We start from the raw sequence: 21,422 nt of genomic DNA, 5'->3' as shown, positions 1-21,422 counted from the left end.
GCTCGCCTGCTACCTTCGCAGAGCGGGGTCTGCCAGAGAAAGACATTGAGAATTCGGGAGGACCGGTATTGCAGGATGGGTCTCCTGTACCCCTCCAATTCGATCGAGCGCTGGAAAGACGAGTCGTCAGGAAGATCGACTTGCACTTGATACCGCTTGTGATGATTCTCTGTGCGTAACATACAGGAATTGGCACATATGCTAGCTAACAAGTGGATTGCAGACCTTCTGGCATATCTCGATCGCTCGAACATTGGGTAAGTCCTTCTAGAGTGGACTGTTGATGGTATCATGACTGACTAGCAATGTCAGAAATGCAAAAATTGCCGGCATGCAAGAGGCTCTCAAGCTCGACTCCGGAAGCTACGCATGGCTTCTCACGATTTTCTACATATCCTATATCGTCTTCGAGCCATTGGCATTGATGTGGAAGATCATCCCGCCACACATATGGGGCTGTTTTTGTGTGCTGGGTTGGGCAGTCTGCGGTACATTACAAGCAGCTACATTCAATTGGTCAGGAATGATGGCCGTGAGGTTCTTCTTGGGAGCATTTGAAGCTTCATTCGCACCAGGTGGGTCACCTTCACATTCGAAAGCATGGGCACACGGACTGACATGATCCAGGGATTACGTACCTTCTCTCCTTCTTCTACCTTCGGAACGAGCTTGGACTTCGCTGCGGTCTATATCTTAGTGCGGCTCCCTTGGCAACGTGTTTTGCCGGTGCACTTGCGTACGGAATCACGTCTGGACATCCACATGGCATATCTTCTTGGCGACTGTTGTTCCTCGTGGAAGGATTGCCATCTTTGGTCGCAGGTGTGGCAACATGGTTTCTCATGCCAGACAGTGCAGAAACCGCCAAGTTTCTGACCGAGGAAGAAAAAGCTGTTGCAAAAGCACGCTCTGTTCGTCAAGTTGGAAAGGATCAAAATGTCAGAATACACGGCATCAATGGGCGAGATGTTGGACATGCCATACTCGACTTCAAACCATGGATTAATGCTTTGATGTATTTCTCCTGCAACGTATCCTTCGCCAGTCTTCCGGTCTTCCTTCCTACTATCCTTGCAGCTATGGGGTTTTCAAACATCAATGCACAAGGTCTCTCGGCACCACCATACTTCCTCGCCTTTCTCGTAGTCCTCGTCTCCTGCTGGTTTGCCGACAAAACTGCTCAGCGTGGCTTTACCATTCTCTTTCTGTCCCTACTTGGAGCTGCGGGTTACATTATGCTGGCAGTCTCGAGCAGCACTGGTGTCAGATACGCTGGTGTCTTCCTGGCCGCTGCTGGTATCTTCCCATGCATTGGCAATATCCTTCCTTGGGTGATGAACAACCAGGGCAGCGATACCAGAAGAGGGACTGGAATCGCTATCATCAATGTAGTAGGACAGTGTGGGCCACTGCTTGGTACACGATTATATCCCAGTAGCGAGGGACCGTATTACAGGAAGGGTATGTGGGTTTGTGCAGCCTTTATGCTCTTCAATGGCTTTCTGGCCATGTTGTTACGGGCGTTGTTGGTGTGGGAGAACAAAAAGCTGGACGCAAAGTACAGCCCGGTAATCCATCAAAAGGGAGGAGAACCAGAAGAAGGTGAGGAGAATGAGGGCCCACGATTTCGGTACATCCTTTAAGATGAGTTATAATTACGACTATCTATGAGATTATATACCATGTCCATGCACCTCTCTGCATGCTTGTGCGTTGCCTCTTCGTTTCTAGTCTATACTGTCGTCCCGTCTATATTCCCAAAACGCCGTCTCTATGCCGCTCTAAGCAGGTCTATATGCAAATCCTCTTTCCCAAGTCTATCCAATCTCTTCCAACGCTTACAAAGCAAAAGCAAACTTCCCCTTCATCCTCAACTTCTCCCCATACTTCCAAAACAGAATCGGAAACGGCACCATAGCCAACGACAAAAAGGCCAACAAACTGGTCGCCCAATCCACCCCCAAGTTGACATACATATACGTCGCGAACAGCGGGAATCCCGCAGCCATGAGCGCCCTCGCACACGCCATCGCCGCCAACGCCGAATTCGCATTCAGCAGATACGTATCCACGACATATATCTGACTGGGCAAAAACACCAGAAAGATGCCGCACCCGGTGAAGATGCCCGACACGACCTGGGGCGCCCAGTGGATGTGCGGGTTCGAGGTCCAGGCGAACCAGAAGAGGCCGATAGGCAGAAAGATGGCGCCGACGATCATGGGAGGTAGGCGGGCTTCGGGGATGAAGGGCTTTTTGGAGGCGAGGAGCATGGGGTTGAAGCGGAGGCGGGTGTCGACGGCGATGTAGATGCAGCAGAGGATGATGCCGAGGAAGAGGCCGAGGAAGGGGAGCGAGCTGATGCCGGTTTCCCAGCCGCGGACTTGTTGGAAGGAGTATGGGTAGGCGAAGAAGATTAGGTAGAGGATGGAGTAGACGAGGGAGGAGTGGAGGGTCATTGCCATGAGCTGTGGTTGTGTTGCGTTAGTATGTTTTCATTTTTCGAGATACGAGATGGGAGACTGACAATAGGTTCTTGTGCGAGCATAATCCATGGCTTGGAGAAGTACTTCTCAAATAATGACTTCAAATGAATAGGCTGCTCATCCAATTGAGCATGAATAGCCCAATTCTTCGTCTCGTGCCTCATTTTCTCCGCTTTTCTCTTCAGCAGAACTGGTGCATACGTCTCTGGGAAAGTGAAGAGCCCAATCACACCAAAGAATGCGGCCATGATCAGCGTGATCCAAGCCGTCCATCTCCATCCGAGATAGCTCTTCGTGATGAACTCTCCTACGATAGGACCTGCTATGGGACCCAGGAAAGTAGCTCCTGCGAAACCGGCTGTAGCAATTCCGCGGTCTAGTGCATCCCAGAAGTCGACATAGGTGCCTCCAACGATGGAAATGGGTGCGGCTCCAAAGCTGCCAGCGAGGAATCGACAGATCATAATGGTGTAGACGTTTTGGGCTAAGGCTACGGGTATGTTGAAGAGTGAGAAGATGAAGAAACCTATGAAGATGGGACGTGTTCGTCCATATACTTCGGATAAGGGGCCCCAGAAGAGCGGACCTAACACAAAATTAGGACCTCTAAACAAATGGAAAGAGGGGGGAGAAACGGCTGACCAAATGCAAATCCAAGCACGTATAAACTGACACCTAGAATCATGACCTCCAGGCTAACATCAAACTCCAATGCAGTAACGGTAGTAGCTGTCGAAAACACACTGCTTGCGAAACTGACCACGAAAGTGATCAAGGCAGTAACCATCGTGATCCTCCATTTCTTTGATCTGGGAAAGTTCATCGGATTATGGGGATCATCTGGTCCATCCCATCCAACGATATGCGTAACTGGGTCTACGCAACCGAATAACTTCTCTTCTTGCGCTGCCATTTCAGCTAAACGTTTCTCTGCTGCCACGCCATCTTCAAGATCGTCTGATTCCTGAGCGAGGATGGAGGGGACGCGAGATGGAGCAGCAGTGTTGACTGCTGTTTCGGGAGGTGATTCGAAGAATTCCTTATTAGTAGCGGCTGTGGCTTCTGGTTCTTCGAAAGCAACCATCTTGATAGCCTTGCTATATAAGAACAAAGTTGGAAAGGCACAAGGAGATCAACGACATGGAAAAGAGCCTCAAAATCAGAAGAGGGAAATCGGAAGGATATGTATGTCTATCTCCCGTCTCGACATCCCGCGCAAAGCTCCACACAGCACAGCCTCACACGCACATAACAACATCGAGAAATCGCACCATCTATGAATCAACGCCAATTTATGTGCCTCGGTATTTCCGCATTGAGTAGAGTGCTGCGAACATGAACAGTTCGCAGAGATCCACTCACTGTCAAAGATGAAGCACGGGCGCTGGCCAGAAACCAACCATCCAGACAGCGGAGTCTCATGCGTGGGAGAAGTGGCGGACACGCCGCATATTAAAAATAGGAAATCCACAGCATCAACCCAATGGAACGGAACCATTCGCATGTTCTCGAACAGCCAAGGCTGGGAATGCCGAGGTAAGAAGTTGAGAGAAGTGAAGATAAGGATCTGACCCGCTTGGATCTGCTCATGAGTCGTTCGTTGGGTTGGGTTATCTATCTTTCGTCCGTAAAGGAGAAAATTTGTTTATCGATGAAGGAAGGGTGGAAGTCGGGCCGTGGAAAGAGAGGGTACTTTTATGGGTCGTGGTGGAGCCCTTAATGTTAAGCGAACGGAGATGAGTGAGACATTTGATTCGCGGTTTTGGGAGAAACGTGGACGTGATGAGGCTGAGATTTCTTTTGGGATGAAAGATACCGAGGTATTGGAAAAGTGAGGGTTGAGAAGAATCTGATTTGCGTCATACAGGAATTTTCTTAAGGGTTGGTAAGCTTTTGCTTGTTTTTAACTTGTTATGCTCTTGGCGTCGCTCGCTCTCCTGAGTTTTCGCCTATTTCATCCTTGCATGCCTCTTTCTAATGTGGTCTATCTTTACTCCGATTATTGTCCCTGATCATCTCTCATGCAAAGCTTTCATTCAGCTTGCAGTTGCAGCGATGACTTGTGTATGGATATCCCTCCCGGTCTTCGAGTCCGGATCATCAGATTCGCCAGCAACTATCTCTCCTCCATCCTCACTCACCACTTCCTCGTGGATCTCTCTTGCGAAAGCAAGTCGTTTCGGTCTGTCAATATGGTCAGGCTTGCAATCACACTCGAGGATTTGAGGGGCCACTCACAGCATGTAACGGACGTCAATGTAGCGCAAGATGCAAGTCATAATAATAACAACAAACCAAAGGGCAAGAGCTGATTGCCAACCGTATTTATCTGATTCGATGTCAGCGAAGGAATTCACCAAAAGTTGAACTTGGGAACATACAATAAGGTGCTTGAACAGCTGGCCATACTAAGACTTGCGACCATGCTGCAATTGCGTAGTATCCAGCAATGGTCACTCCGACAATAAGCGACCGAGCCTCTGGGTCTTGTGGTATGCTGAGAAGGGTCAGTACGTTACCCACTGTTTATTTCTGGACACTCACATGTCAGACAACCAAGACATAATCAGAGGGGCTGTTCCTAAGCAAATATAGGAAATAAAATAGCTGGCATAGACAGCCGACAGGGCCACGGAAGCTGGATGCCGTGTCCAGATACTCATGATGATAGTAGGAATCATCCGATGACCGCTTGAGCAACGATAAGTGTCCATCGTGTGCCGAAGAAATCCGAAAGAAGTGCCCAAGTCCAGACTACATCTGAAGTTAGCTTCTAAAATGTCTGAAGGTTTCGGAGACATACCACAGACAACTTGAATTGCTCCTCCACCAATCGGAATAGCGTTGACCTGAGAAGTCGTCCAAGTTCGTGTTCCATCAGCATTCTTCAAACTCTTCAGAAAGAGATTAAAGTAAGCATATCCATATGAGGCTAATACCGTTGCGATGTACAGCACGGCGATGAAGTACATAACCCAACCAGAGAATGCACGTCTGGGAATAGAACATTAGTAAATCGATCACATGCTAAAAACACAGAAATTGTATACTTAGCACCTGCCCAAGTCATCTTCTTTGGCTCTGCACGGTTGTGTCGCTCAAGCCTCTCCATGGCCATACTAGCGTGTGCTTTCGTGAACCAGAAGGATCTTGGGTTGGGACGATTAGGTAGATCGGGGATCATGAAGAAGCCGAGAAAGCCCCAGATCACTGTGATGATGGCATTGATCACAAACAACCAACTGCTTCAAATCAGTTACATACATCAATTTGATTTGGTGAAGCTCACCGCCATCCAGCAAGTCCATGTGAACCATCGAGAGTGTTGGTGATAGCAACTTGAAGAGCACCAGACATCATGCCTCCAACAGCTTGGCATGAATGGTAGAAGCCCATACGTTTCGCCAATTCAGTCGGCGTATACCAGTGCAATATTTGAGGTCAGACTTTTTTCATTTGACACTTCGAATTACTTACTGAACAATGTCATCATACCCGGCCAAGCACTGCTTTCACACATACCCAGAAATGCTCGAAGAACATAGACTTGCTTTGCATTTTGAGTAGTCGCGATCAGACCAGTCATCATACCCCACAAGATCTCTAGTCCGGGTAGCCAAATACTTGGTCGGACATAGGTAAGGATGATTTGAGATGGGATCAGGAAGATACAGTAAGCAACATTAAACCAGGTGGTGAAGCTGCGGAGGGTCAGTATAATTTCTCTTCGAACTTCTGAGGGAAAGCAGTTACTAATTCAGTTCATTGCCGTATAGCTTCAGATCTTCTTTCATGCCAGATACGTAAGCATTGCTGATGTTTTGCTGGTCGAGATATCTGCACGTGGTCAGTCATGTGCTGCTGAAATCTTCAATCCTATGAAGCTCACTTGATAACTACAACCAATGTTAGCATCGAAAACATATCTCGAGATCATCCGATACGTACTTTGAGATATGCATCCGAAAGTCATCAAAAAGATATCTAGCCTGAGCACGAGACTCTTCTCAGCAGGCGTTCTCTCGTGCTTCTGCAGCACCGCCGGGCGACCAAAGCTCTTCCACGACACCATCTTGATCGAATCCTTACTCTCCTTTAAAGACTGACTTGACCTTGATCAATGTTCTAGATGTGATGAACTGGAGAGAAGGAACAAGACTTCAGAAGACATGAGAAATTCGTCGCATCCTCACGTCTTATCGCACTTGCCCGCGGCTCTCCAAGGCAAGAATTTTGCAGCGTGAGAAAGCTTCCAGCGGGGTACTGTTACACCATGACCCTGCGACGATCTTGATAAGGCTTACATGTAACCTTACTTGTACTGTGTACTCGAAAGTATGATAAAGAAGACCTGTTCTCCGCTGTCTGGGCGGCGGGCAACGATTGGGCGGATGGAGCTGATCTTCAATTGAAGCGATCCCACTTTTGACGAGGAAGCTGACCAAGAGTGGAAGAAAGTGTTGCCACACCAAACAACAACGATGGAGGTTGGCTTAGCAAAGCAAGGAAGAAGAAGAGAGTGATAGTATTGAGAAAAGAGGAAAGTCGAAGCGTCGCTAGATCTTGTCTTCGCACCAGGATTCCAAAATCTGAGCGACCACAAGGACTCCTACAACTAAATTCCTTCCTCGTGGTATAGGAACAATCTCGAGACTTTGAATTAAGTTGTTTTGTTAACATTATCAAACACCATGATAGCCGCAAATGAAGACTTGAAAGGGTCGTTGACTCTCTCAGCACCGCTCCCAAATCCTTGTCTGAGTTACTGGCAAAGGACGACACGAGCATTTCCCCACCTTAACATCAACAAATCGTCAACTCTTCCTTCATCGAGCAAGTACGTGATAATCGGGTCTGGCATCTCCGGCGCACTCACAGCCTTCGAATTGACAGAAAATGGTGTCGATGGCAAGGACATTATCATTCTGGAAGCTAGGGAAGCAGCAAGTGGAGCCAGCTCGAGGAACGCGGGACACGTGAGACCAGGTTCGAATTGCCTCTTTCCAGAAGAACACTTCTTCTTATTATTGGAGTTCATTGAAGTCGATTGCTGATGAATTCAAGATGCCTTCCGAGGCTTCAAACACTACTCGTCTCTCCACGGCCCTGATCAAGCTCTCAAAATAATCGCCAACGAACGTCTAGTCCTCGAAAAAGTCGACCATTTCGTCAAGAAGTACGATGTGCCCTGTGACTTCCACCTCACATCAACCTTCGATGTTTGCATGACCCCTGAATTTGCAGCTTATGAAGCAGACAACTTTGAAGCTTTCAAGAAAGCCGGTGGAGACGTATCTCATGTATCTTTCTTTGAGGGTGATGAAGCCAAGAAGCGAACAGGTATCCAAGATGCATTTGCGGCTTATGAGTGGCCTGCCGGTTCAAGCCATCCTGCAAAACTGGCTCAGTGGTTGTTGAATTCTTGTATTAAGCGTGGCGTCAAGCTGTTCACCCATTGTCCTGTCTCAAAGGTGACGCAGTCAGAAGACAAGTCATGGGAAGTCCACACATCGCGTGGTGCGGTGGTTACGCCGACGGTCATTCACTGCACGAACGCATACGCATCTCTTCTGCTCCCACAACTGGAATCTCACTTGACGCCAAATAGAGCACAAGCACACTCTTTGATTGCGCCGCCTGCCTTCTCGGCAGAGGGATCTTTAACGAAGACTTTCTCGTTGAGATATAGTTTGCATCACTTCTACTCTTTGATTCAGAGACGAGGAGATGGGACGTTGATCCTGGGTGTGTCAAGAGCGAACCCTACGCTGAGCACGGAAACTAGGAGGGGGGCTGTGACGTACAATGATGGGAAGTACAACGAAGAAATCCTCGAGGATGCTTTGAAGCAGTGGAAAGTCTTGTTCCCAAGAGTAGATGCTGATATAAACAGAAATGGTGTTCATGGTGCAGGGTTGGACCACGCTTGGAGTGGCATCATTGGCATGACTGGGGACTTTGTGCCTTTCGTTGGTCCCTTAGATGGGATGGAAGGGCAGTGGGTTTGTGCTGGATTTGGTGGTCATGGTAAGTCTTTATTCTCCGTCGAACAATTCGAGATGCTGATACCAGACAGGTATGGCACGTATCTTCACTTGTGCACCAGGTGTCGTGAAAATGATGCTCGGCAAGGAGTGGAGCGATACTGGGCTACCTGAATGTTTTCAATTTACGGCAAAACGAGTAGCTAAAATGATGGCTGCTCAAGGGTTACAAGTGTAGAAGAAAATGCATTTTCTTTCCTTTGGTGGACGCAATTCGAAATGAGTGGCTTTGAAGGGGCCTTCTCATGCTTCCTGTTACACAAATTTGTCTGTAACCCATATCGAAAAGAATCTTTGGTAAGTGCCAAGAGCATATAATATCGCAGTTGGTTTGAGCAAGCCCCTTTATATGCTCTACTCTAAAGACAATACAGCCAGAAAATTTGCATTGCATTCACCTCACTTTCCGTATCTTGTTGTACCTGAGTGTTGTATGTTGGTCGGCCTGTGAGGCAGAACAGTGAAGTGCACTCACCTCTATCTCCCAATAAGGTATTAGTTACTCACAATGAATACTAAGTGAGAACGAAGATGGGGTTAAAGTGCAGTTTTGATGGTATTCTGAGACAATGGGAACACCACAGATGACTACTAAAGAACGAATAAAGCCCAATCGCAGTGTTTTATTTTTATTTTTAAACCTCTCTAGCACATTGTTATAATGAAAAGTTTAAGCAGATGGCTGCACAGTCCAGCGTGTATCCGCTGTGGGTTTACGTTGTCTTTCGGCGGAAACATGGCAGGTCAGTTGTAACCTCTTGCTTGAGAAGCATGTGTTAACAGAGGAGTGCGTTATCCAGACAACAGAACGTTTAGAGGCCTCGACAGGAATGGCTTTCTAGAAATGCTTAAAGAAAGAGTACTGGAGAACTTGCTTATCCGCTATGCCTACCTACGTCGGCTAGCAATGAAGCGGCCGCTCTTGTTCTCATCTTGTCTAAGCTAATGATGCCTACGTCGGTACGCCGATAGAGAACGGTGATGCGGCCGCACACTAAATCGTATGTTTCAAGAATTTCAAAATTGTAAATAGTTCCGATCTATCTCGAAGCAACTCCAACGGTACAACGCTTTGAACGCACCACGTAGTGCGCATTGCCGCTTCGAAAAAGTTATGGCTTCGACAAAGTACCGTTTGATCGATGCCATGATCGCAGAGTTCCGAGAAGGTTAGTTTTCAAATATGTGTTCGGTATCATTCACGCTGACCGGTTTCCAGCATGTCCATATGAACAAGCTCTCCAACGCGCTCTGGCTGAGGCTGAGGCTGCTGAGATTGCTCGAAATCTACCCTACCTTACAGACCACGGACACAAGCCTCCCAAACTTCCTGCGGAGCTCTGGGACAAAATCCTCGAGAAATTGAGCAGAAAAGATGTCAAGGCCGTACGAAGCGCATGGCGAAGTTGGACCGCTATAGGTATCAAGTTCTTGTTCAACCCTTTCGTGTTCCGCCCAGAGTAAGTCGAGTTCGTTCTTTGATCTGTCGTTCACCTAGGAGCCGAGATCCTCGAGGTCATCTTTGGGAGCAATTACATGTATCCCAAATCCTCGGATGAGCTACTCGACTCCTAGATGTCTGTCAAAAGCGTATACTGATTCATTGACAGCCGTGATGATTTTGCGCGCTTCGATCACCTCTCTCAAGCCCCAGGTTTTACTTCTGTTCACTCTCTCCGATTCGAACTTGGCACTCTTCCTTTGGTGTTTGCGCCACACAATCTTGGCTGGGCGTATTGCCTATACGTTCAGAGCTCGATAGGAGTCGTACACTCCAGCAGGATGTTAGTTAATCTTATGAACACCCAAGCTCTTCTCCCCAGAGTTTGGGAGCGTATCATACTTCACTTAGGAGGCGGTAAGAACTCGAATCTGACTGAGTTCCTGCCCGAACAATTTTTGGCGCATTATGCTGCTTGGAATGTTCGTTGGCACGAGGCAAAACAACCACACGGAAATGTCCAGAGACTAGGGGACGTGTTGAGTAAGATGAAGAGTGTTAGCCGCATTGACATTTCATACAAGACTTGTCCCTTCGACAACGTTATTAACATGGAAGCGTGGACGCAAGGTACTCTTAATCACAACTACGCCAAGACCGTTCAAGAGCTTGATGCAATATTTCAAGCCTTAAAGAAGAGCCCACATACTATCAACCACTTCTCCCATGACGAGTTACCTGTCTCCTTCTTCATGAAGAGTTCGGAACACATCTTGCAAATTACCGCACCATTGTCTCAGTTAGCGACACTCCATCTCTCATTCGACGCTACTCTGGCTCCGCATGCCAGTTTCTGGAAAGGACTTGGCACCTGCTTACAGACAATACCCGGTCTCCAGAATTTACGATTTGGATTTGCCCCGTTCCCTACTGGTCACATTAACCAGGTAGGTTGGAGAGGTGGTCCGGATAGGCTTACTGGGCAATGGTACGCACCCTTGTGGAAGATACTGGGAAATTATACTTGGAAGAATCTGAAGACTTTGAGGCTCGATGGTATGGTCTTATGTGAGACAGGACTTATCCAGCTTTTCGAAAGACACTCCAATACCCTCCGTTCAGTTGAGCTGCACAACATTGGTCTTTGGCAAGGCAGCTTCCAGGTCGTATTCTCCTACTTGAGAACTCTATCTCTGAAGGCATTCAAGGTCAGAGGTTACTGTGAAGGTTTGCATCACAAATCGGAGAGATGGAGATTTGGTCTACATTTCGATTGTCTAGATCCTAGATGGTCTTGGAAATTCAGAGAACATATCATGCTGAGAGAAGAAGATATGAACGATACAGGATGGCACAATACACAATGGCCTGAAGATGGTTCAGATGGGTTTGAGCCTCGATCCAAGGGCGGCGTTCGTACCAAACTGGAGAGATTCGTTCTCGGTACTGACCTCGGGCATGGAGAGTGGCCCCTCGATGACTCCGACTCGCTAATGGAGAGCGAATGGAACATACACAATGTCAACTGCGGTGATTGTGTTCGAACCAACGACCAAATCGACAAGCAGTGGGACGAGCAACTTGCAATTCCCCTATCGAAGAACCGGGACTGGACCGCCACAAATGCGTCCGTACCCGGTGTTGGAGAGCCACGCATTGTAGGGTTCTACGACAAGAAAAACGGCTATGACGAGTTTGGTTTCGATCGTCGGGGTCGTGACTCAACAGGCGATTTGATGATCAAAGGGTTTCAACGAGTGTTTTCGTGGAGTGGTATTACCGTCGAAGGACCATGGCTTCACCGACTGATGCGAGAGGGCATCCTGTGTCGCATTCCACGGTACTCCAAAGCCCTGAGTGCGTCTAGCGAGAATGTCTTCCAAGAGTCGGACGATATAAAGAAGAATCTCCACTGGCATGTGTAAGGGTAATATGTTAATGTGCTGGAAATCTGTAAAGCTTTTCAACCGCTCTCTTTCATAAAGTCAGCAAGCTCTAGATTGATATGATGATGGGCATTGCTGGGGGGAATTATTGCGGATTCATGCAGGCATAACAATTTCGGCATAGCTTGAGCGTGTTGGGAAGGAGAAATGAGTGAAGAGTAATTGTACGTAAGAAATAAATAACATCGCACCGTACTGCAATTGACATTGACACTACCACAGCGTGACTTACGCATGAAGCTTGCGCCATTGCTAATCTGAGATATCAACAAATGAACTATTCTGTCTAATTTAAATCCAAAAAAAAATCACAAAATCGCTGACATGTGTCACTCCTCATCAGAAAAAGGCGGGTGATATTTTGAAGAAGAAACCTTGGTTGAAGTGTATACCAACTTGGGAATATTTCATCTCGAGACATCAATCCGAATACATGGGTAGATTCTGGGTGTTCGGCACCTCGTGAAACCTTCCAAGAAAGCACCCTCATTTTATAACATGGCCAGATGATTGCCCGAAAACATACGTCCTTCTCTCGGCAAAATTTCACCTACATTGACACACGAAAGGATTCCCATTGTCTCGATTTAAAATGCGTGACTTTTGATGTTCCAATATTATTATTTTAGCCTGATGGATTCAACCATCAAGAATAAGTTGAGTGGCCGTTATCATCTTCTCGCAGTATTCGGCAAACGTGATAGATTTATAAACTCGCTGTTCATGAGAAGCAACGAGCGAAGGCTGCGGCTCATCAATCTCCTATGGGAATGAACGGGTTTTTTGAGTCTTGGAAAAGCTTACCCGAGGATGCATGCTGAAGTCTGCGAACAGATACCGTATCAAATAAATATCATTTTCGATACCACATGACCTACACATGACCAGCTGACCTATCACAAGGGAGAGAGGATGAAGCCCGGATGAAAGACGGACCGCATCAGGCAACCTGAGTTAACAAAAGTCATGCCACGAGTCTTCGCAATTCCAAAATTTTCGCTGTAAATCCTTTCCAAGTTTGCAGCTGATCTTCCGTCCAGATGGTCTCGAGTTTGGTCCCTACGACACTGGTGGACACAGTCCCGTCCATCCAGAAGCTCATGTCAGTCCTGGCTAAAAACCTGGACGACGATTCAGACACAACACTGTACTTGGATCTTGAGGGAAATAATCTTTCGCGAAATGGCAGTGTTGCTTTTCTCACTCTGCTGATCAACACAAGCTCTTCACTGGATGCCATCTACTTAATCGATGTGCATACACTCAAATCCTCCGCCTTTTGTACCCCTCAAAGTGATTCTCAAGTTGGTCCTCCTGTATCCAGAACCCTGAAAGAGATTCTTGAAAGTCCTGTTATTCGCAAAGTTCTCTTCGATGTGCGTAATGACTCGGACGCGCTGTATAGTCACTTTGGTATCAAGTTGCAATGTGTCATGGATTTACAGCTTATGGAAAATGGCTCGTCCATAACCTCGACAAGTGTATTGCTGAAGATTCAGGTCTTGATATGGACTCAAAGTCGACCTGGAAAGAGAGAAAGGAGAAGGGTAAAAGGATTTTTGCTCCGGAATTGGGTTGCAGGCTTGCAATCTTCAACGAGCGCCCCTTCAACGAAGACTTGAAGGCGTATTGTGAGCAGGATGTTCTATTCCTCCCGACTCTCTACGAGGTGTATCGAGCAAGATTTTGTAGTGATGGGGAATATACGATGGATTGGTGCCGACAGATCTGCGAAGAGACGAAGAATAGAGTTGAGGAATCAATGAAGCCGGACTATCAACCTCATGGACAGCAGAAGGCTATTGCACCAAAGTGGAGGTTCAGTACGTCTGAAGCTCATATATGGCGGGATTGGGTGTGTTGGGGAAGTAGAAATGAAGATATGACAGCGCAAGACTGTGAGGGATGGGAAGACGATATGGTGCAGAATGGAGAATTGTAACTCGGAGCCGATATTGTTTTGACAATCTACACTTGAATAGTCCATCTATGGAGGTTTTTTGTCCCATTTCGCCTCTGACGAAACTGTGAGTTGATGCAAAGAGCCGTATCGTAGCATGTCTACTTGCAGTGAGCTAGATTGATCCGTCAGAGCGAACCTGGCTGCAGGTTGCTGCATTCACAAAATCTTGCACAGACATAATCACACGGCTTGTCGACATGTACATCCACGTGGAGATTCAAGCACCCGTAAGATTGACAGCAAAGTTGAGGCGTTGTATTTTTGCAGATTGCGAGAATTGCAGCCAGTCTGTGACTATTGGAAGGCCTGGATCAACTTTCCTCTCCTAGCAGTCAGATTCAGGCAATATGCCGTGCACATGTCGAGCTGGAATTCATTACACTCAGGCTTCCGCATCAAGATCGAATGGCAGCCACTCCATCACCTTCACTTCAGCCCAATTTATCTTGCCCAACCTTTCTCGGATGGCAAGCTCACGTGTCAAACTGCCATTTTTGCAATCCACCTCTATGACCTTCACTTGGAGCCGTTCTACTCGCCATCTTGAAGTCCGCATTCTTGGCGTATTCTTGGGCCATCTTCGCACAAACTTTCTTGTGGTTCTTGAAGTCCGCTTTCTGGCAGTCTTTCGAACAGTAGGTCACTGAGTGACATTTGATGCATTCTTTCAAGGTGTCACCTTGCTTGCCGCATGTGTCGCATTTTGGACTTGGCTTTGACGATGACGAGGAAGATTCTGCTTGTGTGGTCGATGTTGAGGCAGACTCATTTTGTGTACCTGATCACGAGTTAGTGGGGTTCTAGGACAATTGAAAGAGATGAATTACCTGAGGGGTTTTCAGAAGGAGAGTTGGTCTGCGAATGATCGGTGCTTCCGGTTGATGACATCTTGAATACGATCCTCCAGTATTGATCAGCCAGTCAAAGAATTGCAACTCGATTTCGAGAAAAGTTTGAGGATCAGTCGTGCACGGACCATTAGACGTGACGGAGGACCACGTGATTACTCCCTACAACCGTATTTTGACTTTTGAATCCTTTACCACATCTCATCAGAGCAATAGTCTCTCTATGGCGTGAATGAAAAGTTCCGATAGATATCTGATGGGACTGTCAAATGGTTGAGAGACACGGAAATGAAGCCAATGCTCGAAGATATCATGTTAGTCAAAGTCTCCGTCCCGACCTTGCGGCTTTCAAAACACTATATATATATATATGTTTGTGTGTGTGTGCGTGATGCAGAAGCAAATGCAGAGGAAGTTATGCCTCCTATTACCACAACCACTCAAGGACAAGCGCGGAATAGGAAGTGACTGAAACGAAACGCATCTGATGATGCTCTTGGTTGGTGGCGGGTTCAATTCAGTGCTGGAGCTTTGTCACCGACCTTGCTAGTGCTGATGATTGTGCATGGTAATGCCTCTTTCTATAAGTTGTCAAAACAGAAGCTTCTTTTTTGAAATACTTCTGTAGGTATTCAGCCTTCTCCTGGTCCGCTTTGTTCAGTAAATACGGATATTCCACTGACTTTTCTTATTCTTTGATGTGAGCAGTGCGGCATCCTAACTTACGATTGGGAGGCTTCTTTTGAGTGTGTCGAAGAAACAAGATCAAGGACTTTATTTATATCGTGTTCCCATCTACAGCATCAACATAATCACAAACGAACACGCCACCAACCCCCATGAAACACCCTCGAACCCGTTCGCATCACTCTTAGGCACGGCACTGCTACTCGTTCCATTCGTACTGCTTCCCGTCAACGTCCCGTTCCCGCTCGAAGTTGAAGTTGCATTCCCTCCAACCTTCTGAATGATAAACTTGGTGGCCGTGGTCCCAAACTGTTGCACATACGCAAGATGCACCGCAATGGAAGTTCCACTGTCGCAAAACCTATCATCGGAATTACAATAGCTCTGCGTAAGAGGCTCCATTGAAGCGCAAGCAGTAGCAGTATTGTTACGAGGGAAAATGCCGTTTTGGGTCGAGTTGCCGACGTCTTGGGGTTGGTTGATCATATGTGCGGGGTCGCCCATTTGGATTATTGCTACGACTGTGTTGATTGCCGTTAGCTTAACTTCAATATATAATCAGATGGGAGTAACAAACTATTTTTAGAAGCCGCAGCAGAAATAGGCTTCGTAGTATTAAAGTTCGCCTCACTAGTCCCACACATCATATCCCCCACAACCTGCGCTCCCTGGCTATACCCCAAAAGCGCCATCTTACTATTCGGACACCTCACCGCATAGTTCTCTACCAGCTTTGTCATGGCTGCTACTCCACTCGCTTCGGAATTCAGGTAATCGGTCAAGGTGGCAGGGTAGTCGACGGCTTCGGAATCGGAGCCGGGAAGCTGTTGTTGGACTTGTGTGGCTACGGCGCCGATTATGCCTTGGCCTGGTTGTTCGGTTGAGGCTCGCGCGACGATCATGTGGACTCCCGTTGCACAGGCAGTGGTGTTGGCGTTTGAAGAGGAGTTCGAGGCGGAAGAGCTAGAGTTTGAAGCGGGGATGACGATCGATCTCGCCGAGGGAGGGAATGGTAGATTTGCTGGGAGGGCTGCAGCGAATTTGGAGACAGGATATTTGGGACCTGGGAGTGTTGCTGAGCTTAAGGAGATGCCCATCGAAAGGCTGAAGAGAAGGAGGGTCGACCTCATGATTGTGGATTAGATGGCGAGAGTTCCAGACTTCTTCCTTGGGAATTAATGAGTGTAGAGGCAACGTTTAATTATGTATTGCTGAGAGAAGAAAGAAAAGAAGAAAGACACGCAGAGGGAATTGGAATGTTTTCAGGTACCTACCTTTCGTTGTTTGGGGCTCATCTAAGTTGACACATCTAAACATCAGATGAGGTTTTACTACTTCCGCAAACTCAACTCGCATTGGGCAATGCCATCAATCTACCAGTACCGTTTCAGGCGGTTGTGTCCCAATCGCAACGCCAACTTGCTCGAGCCTCGGTCAATCCGATTCTTGTATCAGGTCAAGGCATGGATTTAAGCTTCTTGAGCGAGATGTGGGAGTCCGAATGGGGCTGGAACGTCAATGAAACGAAATGGTGGCGCTCGGATATCGGACTCGCCACAATCGCATTTGTCGCTAGCTGGAACCACAAAAGCTTCGCCCACAGCTCTGACCGAATGAGAAGGAAGCATCTCACTTTCATGAATGCATAAGTCATTGATCCAAGTTCCCAGCCGAAGCCGTGGAGTTCCTGATCACAAGCCAAGCACAGGGGTTAAGCGAGCCCCTATTCAAACCTCAATGGGTCAAAAAAGCCATCGCATGCACTCCTACACACAATTGACTGAAAATCTTGAGCAATGAATGCAAATGCTCTGCGTATCTGAAATTTAAGCCAGAGCAATTGTTTGCTCTTTCCTGATTATGCGAAACTAAATCTCAGACTTAATATTTCTTGTCTCCTTCGCCATTTATCAGCATCCCGTCGTGCAGTAATTAATTTGGGAAAGAAGGTCATTGTGATTCCTTTCTAAGTATAGGTTTAATATACAGGCACATTAAAAGAATCCAGCTCATAAAGCCAACTATCAATCGAAGCCTGATCATAAACACAATCCATGCTCCCATCAGCAGCCCACAGCGGTCTCAACGGCCAGGCACAAATTTGCGCATTCGCTCCTGCATTTTCCCCAGCAAGATGCGTAGCGTTCAATGTCACGGGTGTGATACCCTGCTCCACCCAATCTATCATGACACCCAAATTAGTCTGTGGAAATGGACCATTGGGCTCGTAGGTATTAGGTGCACAGTGCTGTGCTCCGGGGACAAGGTACAGACGGTACCAATCTCCAAGCGCCTCAGTCGATTCGTTGAAAGTGAGGTTTCCGTACATGATCTGACGCACGGATTCATGGTAGCGGACGGAGGAAGCTGTGGGAATGCTAAAATCGGATTCGCCGTGAAAATGTATGATTTTGCCGCCGGAGTTGTAGTAATCGGTTAGGTCGGGCCATGTTGTTTGGAGAGTGTCTTGGTACTTCTTCCACCCTTGGATTATCCATGTTCTGAGGGTGTCGTAGGTTACGCCGTCGAGATTGGGCAGAGTGCTGGTGTTTAGAAGTTCAAGGTATCGCGCCACGAATTCGGATCCGAAGGAGTTGATGTATAGTCCCCAAGTATCGGAGGTGGTGTTGTATGATGTGAAGCCATCTGCGAAGATAGAAGAAGGCTGGTAGGAGAAATAAACTCGTTTCCCGTTTGAGTCGTGGAGGCCATCAACGATTGCATTGGCGACTGCGACGCCTTCAGCTGTAACTGTGCCATTTTGTTCTGGCCAAGCTGGAGCTGGAGGGAATCCTTGGCACTCGGGAGATGCAGGACAGTAATATGAATTTCCGATGATAGACGACGTGTTGAACTGCAGCTTGCACAAGTCTGTACGTGCAACGACTCCATCTGTAAGGCCATCTAAGGGATCACAGGAGGCGATAGTCTCGTTTAAGATCTTTTGCAGTTCGCATGCTGGAGGGTAGTAATCGAGTGTTTGCTCCACGACGTTCGAGTAAAGATGTTGGATCTGCTGAAATGAGAAGCGGAAGGCAGGAGCACCAGTAATTACGCCGTCGAAATCCGTGAAGCGCTGAACTTGACTCCAACCCTCTCGACCACCTTCGGAACAACCTTGGTAATAGGAGTACAGCTTGTCGTCACAAGTCATGTTGAAGAAACTTTTGGTAAATAGTTGACCCAGCAAAGTAAGCTCGTTGATACCTTGGTACCCAAACATGAAAAGTGATTCTAAGTCAACTGTTCCGTTCTGGATGATATAAACAGAATCCCAATTGTTGGAGAAACTTCCGAAGCCACCGTCAGTAGCACCGGCGACTGCACCATAAATCACACCTCCAGGCAGAGATCCCGTGTTTCCAATCCCTGAGTTGATGGCATAACCTCCGCCTCCTGTTGCGAGATATCGATTCTTGAATGATGCAGGTGATGGCAACCAGTAAGCTACCAAGACGGAATCATTACGGCCAGTATGCGTGTATGCAAATGTCACATTGCAGTAATCGAAAGTAGCATCAGGAAAGTTTGCGCTGCCGCTGACGGAGTTGTTGAGGACGGGATTGACTTGTATTGAAGATGGGTCAATGGTGACAGGTGTTGTCCCCAAGTAGATAACATCGTGCGACAAGGAGGCACTCACATAGGATGTCGTGCAGACATCATATACTGAAAGCGCGTGCACTTTAGTAGAAGCCAAGATGGCAATAGAGAAAGACCAATATATGGATAAGAAGCGCATCTTGAGACTGTCTTCGAAACGGTGAATCCACAATGACCGGCGCAAGTGAGGAACAACATCCCAACTTGGGGCCGACTTTATATATCTGCAGATGATCTCCACAGTCGGTTGGGTGAAAAGTAAAATGAATTGCGGGGAGCATCCGAAAACTTGGCACTTACCAGCATGCATCGGACGAACTTACAGGGAAGCATGATCAACCTCGGAGTCGAGACCATGATTCAGGAAATCTAAGCAGAAAGGTACCTCAACGTCCACTTCCAAAGGGATTAAGGTTAACATCAACGATATTTTCAGCGAGTTCTGGTTGGATATTAGCTAAAGCTAACTAGTTGACGTAGAGCGGGGTATGGTGGGGCAAGTGCGAGCGCAGCGGAGATCGCGGAGGCGGAGGGGCATTGTGGGGATGATGATGGATGAATTTTTACCCCAAGGAAAACTGGTAAGGAATGTGACAATCGCTCTGAATAGGTGAGCGAATAGAAGAAGGCTCGGGAATAAGGGAGACTCAGAGAGTAGCGAATGCTTTCGCGAATATAACATTTCAAGAGCCTAGCATCCCAGGAAATGATTCTTCTAATGCTTGATAAGTGTGTATATCGTCAAGTTTGCGGCAACACGGAATGCAAGCAATAAGATGAGGCTGAAGCAAAATTTGGGCGCCCATTGGTAATGCTCGGTACTGCGTTTCGCCTGATATATTTATATTTGAATAAAACAGAACGAGGGACAAGGGAGAAAATGCATAGGTAGACATTGTTTTATCGGTAAAATCACTCGCTGAGGCTATCTTATTTTACCTATATTGAGTAGGTATAATTGGACTTCCAAGACTGTTGAAGATGGAGTCATGGCACGTGACAGGTACAATTGTCCAGCTCGATGGAATGCTTCCAGGAGCACGCCTAGAGCTAAGCTTATAGCGAATCAACTTTTGCATGGCCAGTCTGGCTGTGTAAAATCCCTCGAGTGCTGCGCCCTACGCCGTCGGATAACGGATGTCGTAATCCAATGACGGAAATGCCTCGCTTCCAGTCACTAACATTTAGTGAGCTAAAGTATCGTATTGTACGTCAATCTAACTTACATATATACTTTTCGATCTTCTCTTCATCCAGAATGCGTTTCACTTTATATCAGAGATTAGTATCGACTTCTCAAAAAACAAAACTCACACAACAATTATGGGTTCGCCAAGAGAATCAACCTCCTCGGATGGAACCGTCATGGATCGCGACCCATCGTCCACAGCACTCCTCCTCGAAGAATTCCCCAAGCCTTCCGATTCAATACCTGAGGACGCCAAAACTATCCCCATCCTACCACTACTTTACAGACCAGAGTATACCAAAACCTACAACCACATCATGAGAACCCGTGTTGCAGCCTTTATCCTAAATATTGCGGCAACGCCACTCACCTTCCTGAGCGGGCCCGAATCCCTACCAACACTCTTACCGGTACAATTTATCACTTTGATGCTTACTATACTACCTCTACTTCTATGTATGGTCGAGGCATTGTCTACGAAAGATACACTGGAGAGAGTTTTGAACGGTGCCAATGCAAAGAAGAAGAGAATCGCGGTTTTAGTCGAGGATCCGGCTACGGGACAAGAGAGGTGGATGTTGGAGCCGAGACCAAAGAGCGAGACTGCGAAAGGAGTGTTGAAGGGACGGCGTTTAATTGCTGGCTGCGATATTTATTCGGTGTTGATAATGCTCGGATCGGTTGTGTTGTCGATTCTTTGGGGAACACAGTACAAGTTGGTTTTGGCGGTGGTGTTGACGGTTAGGATATCGACCTTGGTGCTTGTGGCTGTGGCTGGATGGAAGAGGTTCTCGTTGTCAAGAAATGTGAAGAAGGATGAGGCGGAAAGGGAGTACTAGCTACCTACGCAAAGAGCAGGAATGTGTTCAACAAGCTACCTGATGTTATGTATCTTATGCACGTAACCATAATTGACCTCATAGGTTTCGCAGAAAACGTCTGTTTTGGAAAACGTTCCAAGCGTCACAAACCACGCGCCTGGTATATATCAGCAAGATACCGTGCCACGCAACATTGCTGTCAAACGAGAAATAGCTGCTTGGGATGAGCTGTTGGTGTTACCTGCTAGAGTAGCATAAGAGCTGTGCTAATTAGAGGTACCCTCCCCTAGGTCTAATTCTCTGTGTGTATATGAATGGTCCTTTGGCCCTTTTCTTCGCCTCCAGAGTGTAGTTGATTTCATCTAACAAATATATCTCGCCGTTTGCGACGAGA

At 47.2% G+C, this 21,422-nt stretch overlaps 10 protein-coding genes across 10 annotated transcripts; 5 read left to right on the top strand and 5 right to left on the bottom strand.

Annotated features, from left to right (window-relative positions):
* The first annotated feature begins 68 nt into the window (after positions 1-68).
* On the top strand, positions 69-2,024 carry LY89DRAFT_398396 (MFS transporter-like protein). Its single transcript, XM_018207244.1, has 3 exons — positions 69-257; positions 313-575; positions 628-2,024. Exons 1-3 carry the CDS (start codon positions 199-201, stop codon positions 1,641-1,643), a joined length of 1,338 nt encoding a protein of 445 aa, XP_018061172.1. The 5' UTR covers positions 69-198; the 3' UTR covers positions 1,644-2,024.
* On the bottom strand, positions 1,839-3,399 carry LY89DRAFT_602391 (MFS general substrate transporter; the record flags this gene model as incomplete). Its single annotated transcript, XM_018210243.1, has 3 exons — positions 1,839-2,468; positions 2,528-3,072; positions 3,129-3,399. 3 exons carry the CDS (start codon positions 3,397-3,399, stop codon positions 1,839-1,841), a joined length of 1,446 nt encoding a protein of 481 aa, XP_018061171.1.
* A 924-nt stretch (positions 3,400-4,323) lies between these two features.
* Positions 4,324-6,880, bottom strand: LY89DRAFT_712370 (putative allantoate permease). Its single transcript, XM_018217975.1, has 10 exons — positions 6,435-6,880; positions 6,376-6,382; positions 6,240-6,323; positions 5,964-6,187; positions 5,776-5,917; positions 5,537-5,728; positions 5,031-5,480; positions 4,868-4,983; positions 4,725-4,815; positions 4,324-4,670 (listed from the first exon to the last, which is right to left on the bottom strand). Exons 1-10 carry the CDS (start codon positions 6,556-6,558, stop codon positions 4,523-4,525), a joined length of 1,578 nt encoding a protein of 525 aa, XP_018061170.1. The 5' UTR covers positions 6,559-6,880; the 3' UTR covers positions 4,324-4,522.
* A 297-nt stretch (positions 6,881-7,177) lies between these two features.
* Positions 7,178-8,708, top strand: LY89DRAFT_602395 (FAD dependent oxidoreductase; the record flags this gene model as incomplete). Its single annotated transcript, XM_018210244.1, has 3 exons — positions 7,178-7,472; positions 7,551-8,513; positions 8,563-8,708. The coding sequence occupies 3 exons, from the start codon at positions 7,178-7,180 to the stop codon at positions 8,706-8,708; spliced, it is 1,404 nt and encodes a 467-aa protein (XP_018061169.1).
* A 794-nt stretch (positions 8,709-9,502) lies between these two features.
* On the top strand, positions 9,503-12,076 carry LY89DRAFT_790197 (uncharacterized protein). Its single transcript, XM_018223345.1, has 3 exons — positions 9,503-9,699; positions 9,750-9,990; positions 10,141-12,076. The coding sequence occupies exons 1-3, from the start codon at positions 9,645-9,647 to the stop codon at positions 11,894-11,896; spliced, it is 2,052 nt and encodes a 683-aa protein (XP_018061168.1). The 5' UTR covers positions 9,503-9,644; the 3' UTR covers positions 11,897-12,076.
* Positions 12,077-12,923: 847 nt separating this feature from the next.
* On the top strand, positions 12,924-13,904 carry LY89DRAFT_692169 (uncharacterized protein). The gene has a single exon (XM_018216480.1). It carries the CDS (start codon positions 12,958-12,960, stop codon positions 13,537-13,539), a length of 582 nt encoding a protein of 193 aa, XP_018061167.1. The 5' UTR covers positions 12,924-12,957; the 3' UTR covers positions 13,540-13,904.
* Positions 13,905-14,117: 213 nt separating this feature from the next.
* LY89DRAFT_790195 (uncharacterized protein) lies at positions 14,118-14,807 on the bottom strand. The gene is made up of 2 exons (XM_018223344.1): positions 14,708-14,807; positions 14,118-14,658 (listed from the first exon to the last, which is right to left on the bottom strand). The coding sequence occupies exons 1-2, from the start codon at positions 14,766-14,768 to the stop codon at positions 14,354-14,356; spliced, it is 366 nt and encodes a 121-aa protein (XP_018061166.1). The 5' UTR covers positions 14,769-14,807; the 3' UTR covers positions 14,118-14,353.
* Positions 14,808-15,523: 716 nt separating this feature from the next.
* Positions 15,524-16,512, bottom strand: LY89DRAFT_602536 (cutinase-domain-containing protein; the record flags this gene model as incomplete). Its single annotated transcript, XM_018210251.1, has 2 exons — positions 15,524-15,936; positions 15,993-16,512. 2 exons carry the CDS (start codon positions 16,510-16,512, stop codon positions 15,524-15,526), a joined length of 933 nt encoding a protein of 310 aa, XP_018061165.1.
* An 842-nt stretch (positions 16,513-17,354) lies between these two features.
* On the bottom strand, positions 17,355-19,375 carry LY89DRAFT_768690 (feruloyl esterase-like protein B precursor; the record flags this gene model as incomplete). Its single annotated transcript, XM_018221798.1, has 2 exons — positions 17,355-19,084; positions 19,342-19,375. The coding sequence occupies 2 exons, from the start codon at positions 19,373-19,375 to the stop codon at positions 17,394-17,396; spliced, it is 1,725 nt and encodes a 574-aa protein (XP_018061164.1). The 3' UTR covers positions 17,355-17,393.
* Positions 19,376-20,341: 966 nt separating this feature from the next.
* Positions 20,342-21,046, top strand: LY89DRAFT_678389 (uncharacterized protein; the record flags this gene model as incomplete). Its single annotated transcript, XM_018213740.1, has 1 exon — positions 20,342-21,046. One exon carries the CDS (start codon positions 20,342-20,344, stop codon positions 21,044-21,046), a length of 705 nt encoding a protein of 234 aa, XP_018061163.1.
* Between the last annotated feature and the right edge of the window lie 376 nt (positions 21,047-21,422).

This window comes from Mollisia scopiformis, assembly GCF_001500285.1.
Source record: "Mollisia scopiformis unplaced genomic scaffold LY89scaffold_40, whole genome shotgun sequence".
Lineage (NCBI taxonomy): Eukaryota > Fungi > Ascomycota > Leotiomycetes > Helotiales > Mollisiaceae > Mollisia > Mollisia scopiformis.
Note: the sequence above shows the minus strand (reverse complement) of the source record. Positions and strands in the feature narration are given on the sequence as shown.

Bases quoted from the DNA above. Each gene is read 5' to 3' on its own strand.
- LY89DRAFT_398396 (XM_018207244.1), top strand. From the start codon at position 199: ATGCTAGCTAACAAGTGGATTGCAGACCTTCTGGCATATCTCGATCGC. The intron at 258-312 runs GTAAGTCCTTCT...TAGCAATGTCAG, and splicing joins CTCGATCGCTCGAACATTGG to AAATGCAAAAATTGCCGGCA. The intron at 576-627 runs GTGGGTCACCTT...GACATGATCCAG, and splicing joins TGAAGCTTCATTCGCACCAG to GGATTACGTACCTTCTCTCC.
- LY89DRAFT_712370 (XM_018217975.1), bottom strand. From the start codon at position 6,558: ATGGTGTCGTGGAAGAGCTTTGGTCGCCCGGCGGTGCTGCAGAAGCAC. The intron at 5,918-5,963 runs GTAAGTAATTCG...GACCTCAAATAT, and splicing joins GGGTATGATGACATTGTTCA to TGCACTGGTATACGCCGACT. The intron at 4,984-5,030 runs GTGAGTGTCCAG...GACCCTTCTCAG, and splicing joins ATGTCTTGGTTGTCTGACAT to CATACCACAAGACCCAGAGG.
- LY89DRAFT_790197 (XM_018223345.1), top strand. From the start codon at position 9,645: ATGGCTTCGACAAAGTACCGTTTGATCGATGCCATGATCGCAGAGTTC. The intron at 9,700-9,749 runs GTTAGTTTTCAA...ACCGGTTTCCAG, and splicing joins GATCGCAGAGTTCCGAGAAG to CATGTCCATATGAACAAGCT. The intron at 9,991-10,140 runs GTAAGTCGAGTT...ATTCATTGACAG, and splicing joins CCTTTCGTGTTCCGCCCAGA to CCGTGATGATTTTGCGCGCT.
- LY89DRAFT_692169 (XM_018216480.1), top strand. From the start codon at position 12,958: ATGGTCTCGAGTTTGGTCCCTACGACACTGGTGGACACAGTCCCGTCC.
- LY89DRAFT_790195 (XM_018223344.1), bottom strand. From the start codon at position 14,768: ATGTCATCAACCGGAAGCACCGATCATTCGCAGACCAACTCTCCTTCT. The intron at 14,659-14,707 runs GTAATTCATCTC...ACTCGTGATCAG, and splicing joins TCCTTCTGAAAACCCCTCAG to GTACACAAAATGAGTCTGCC.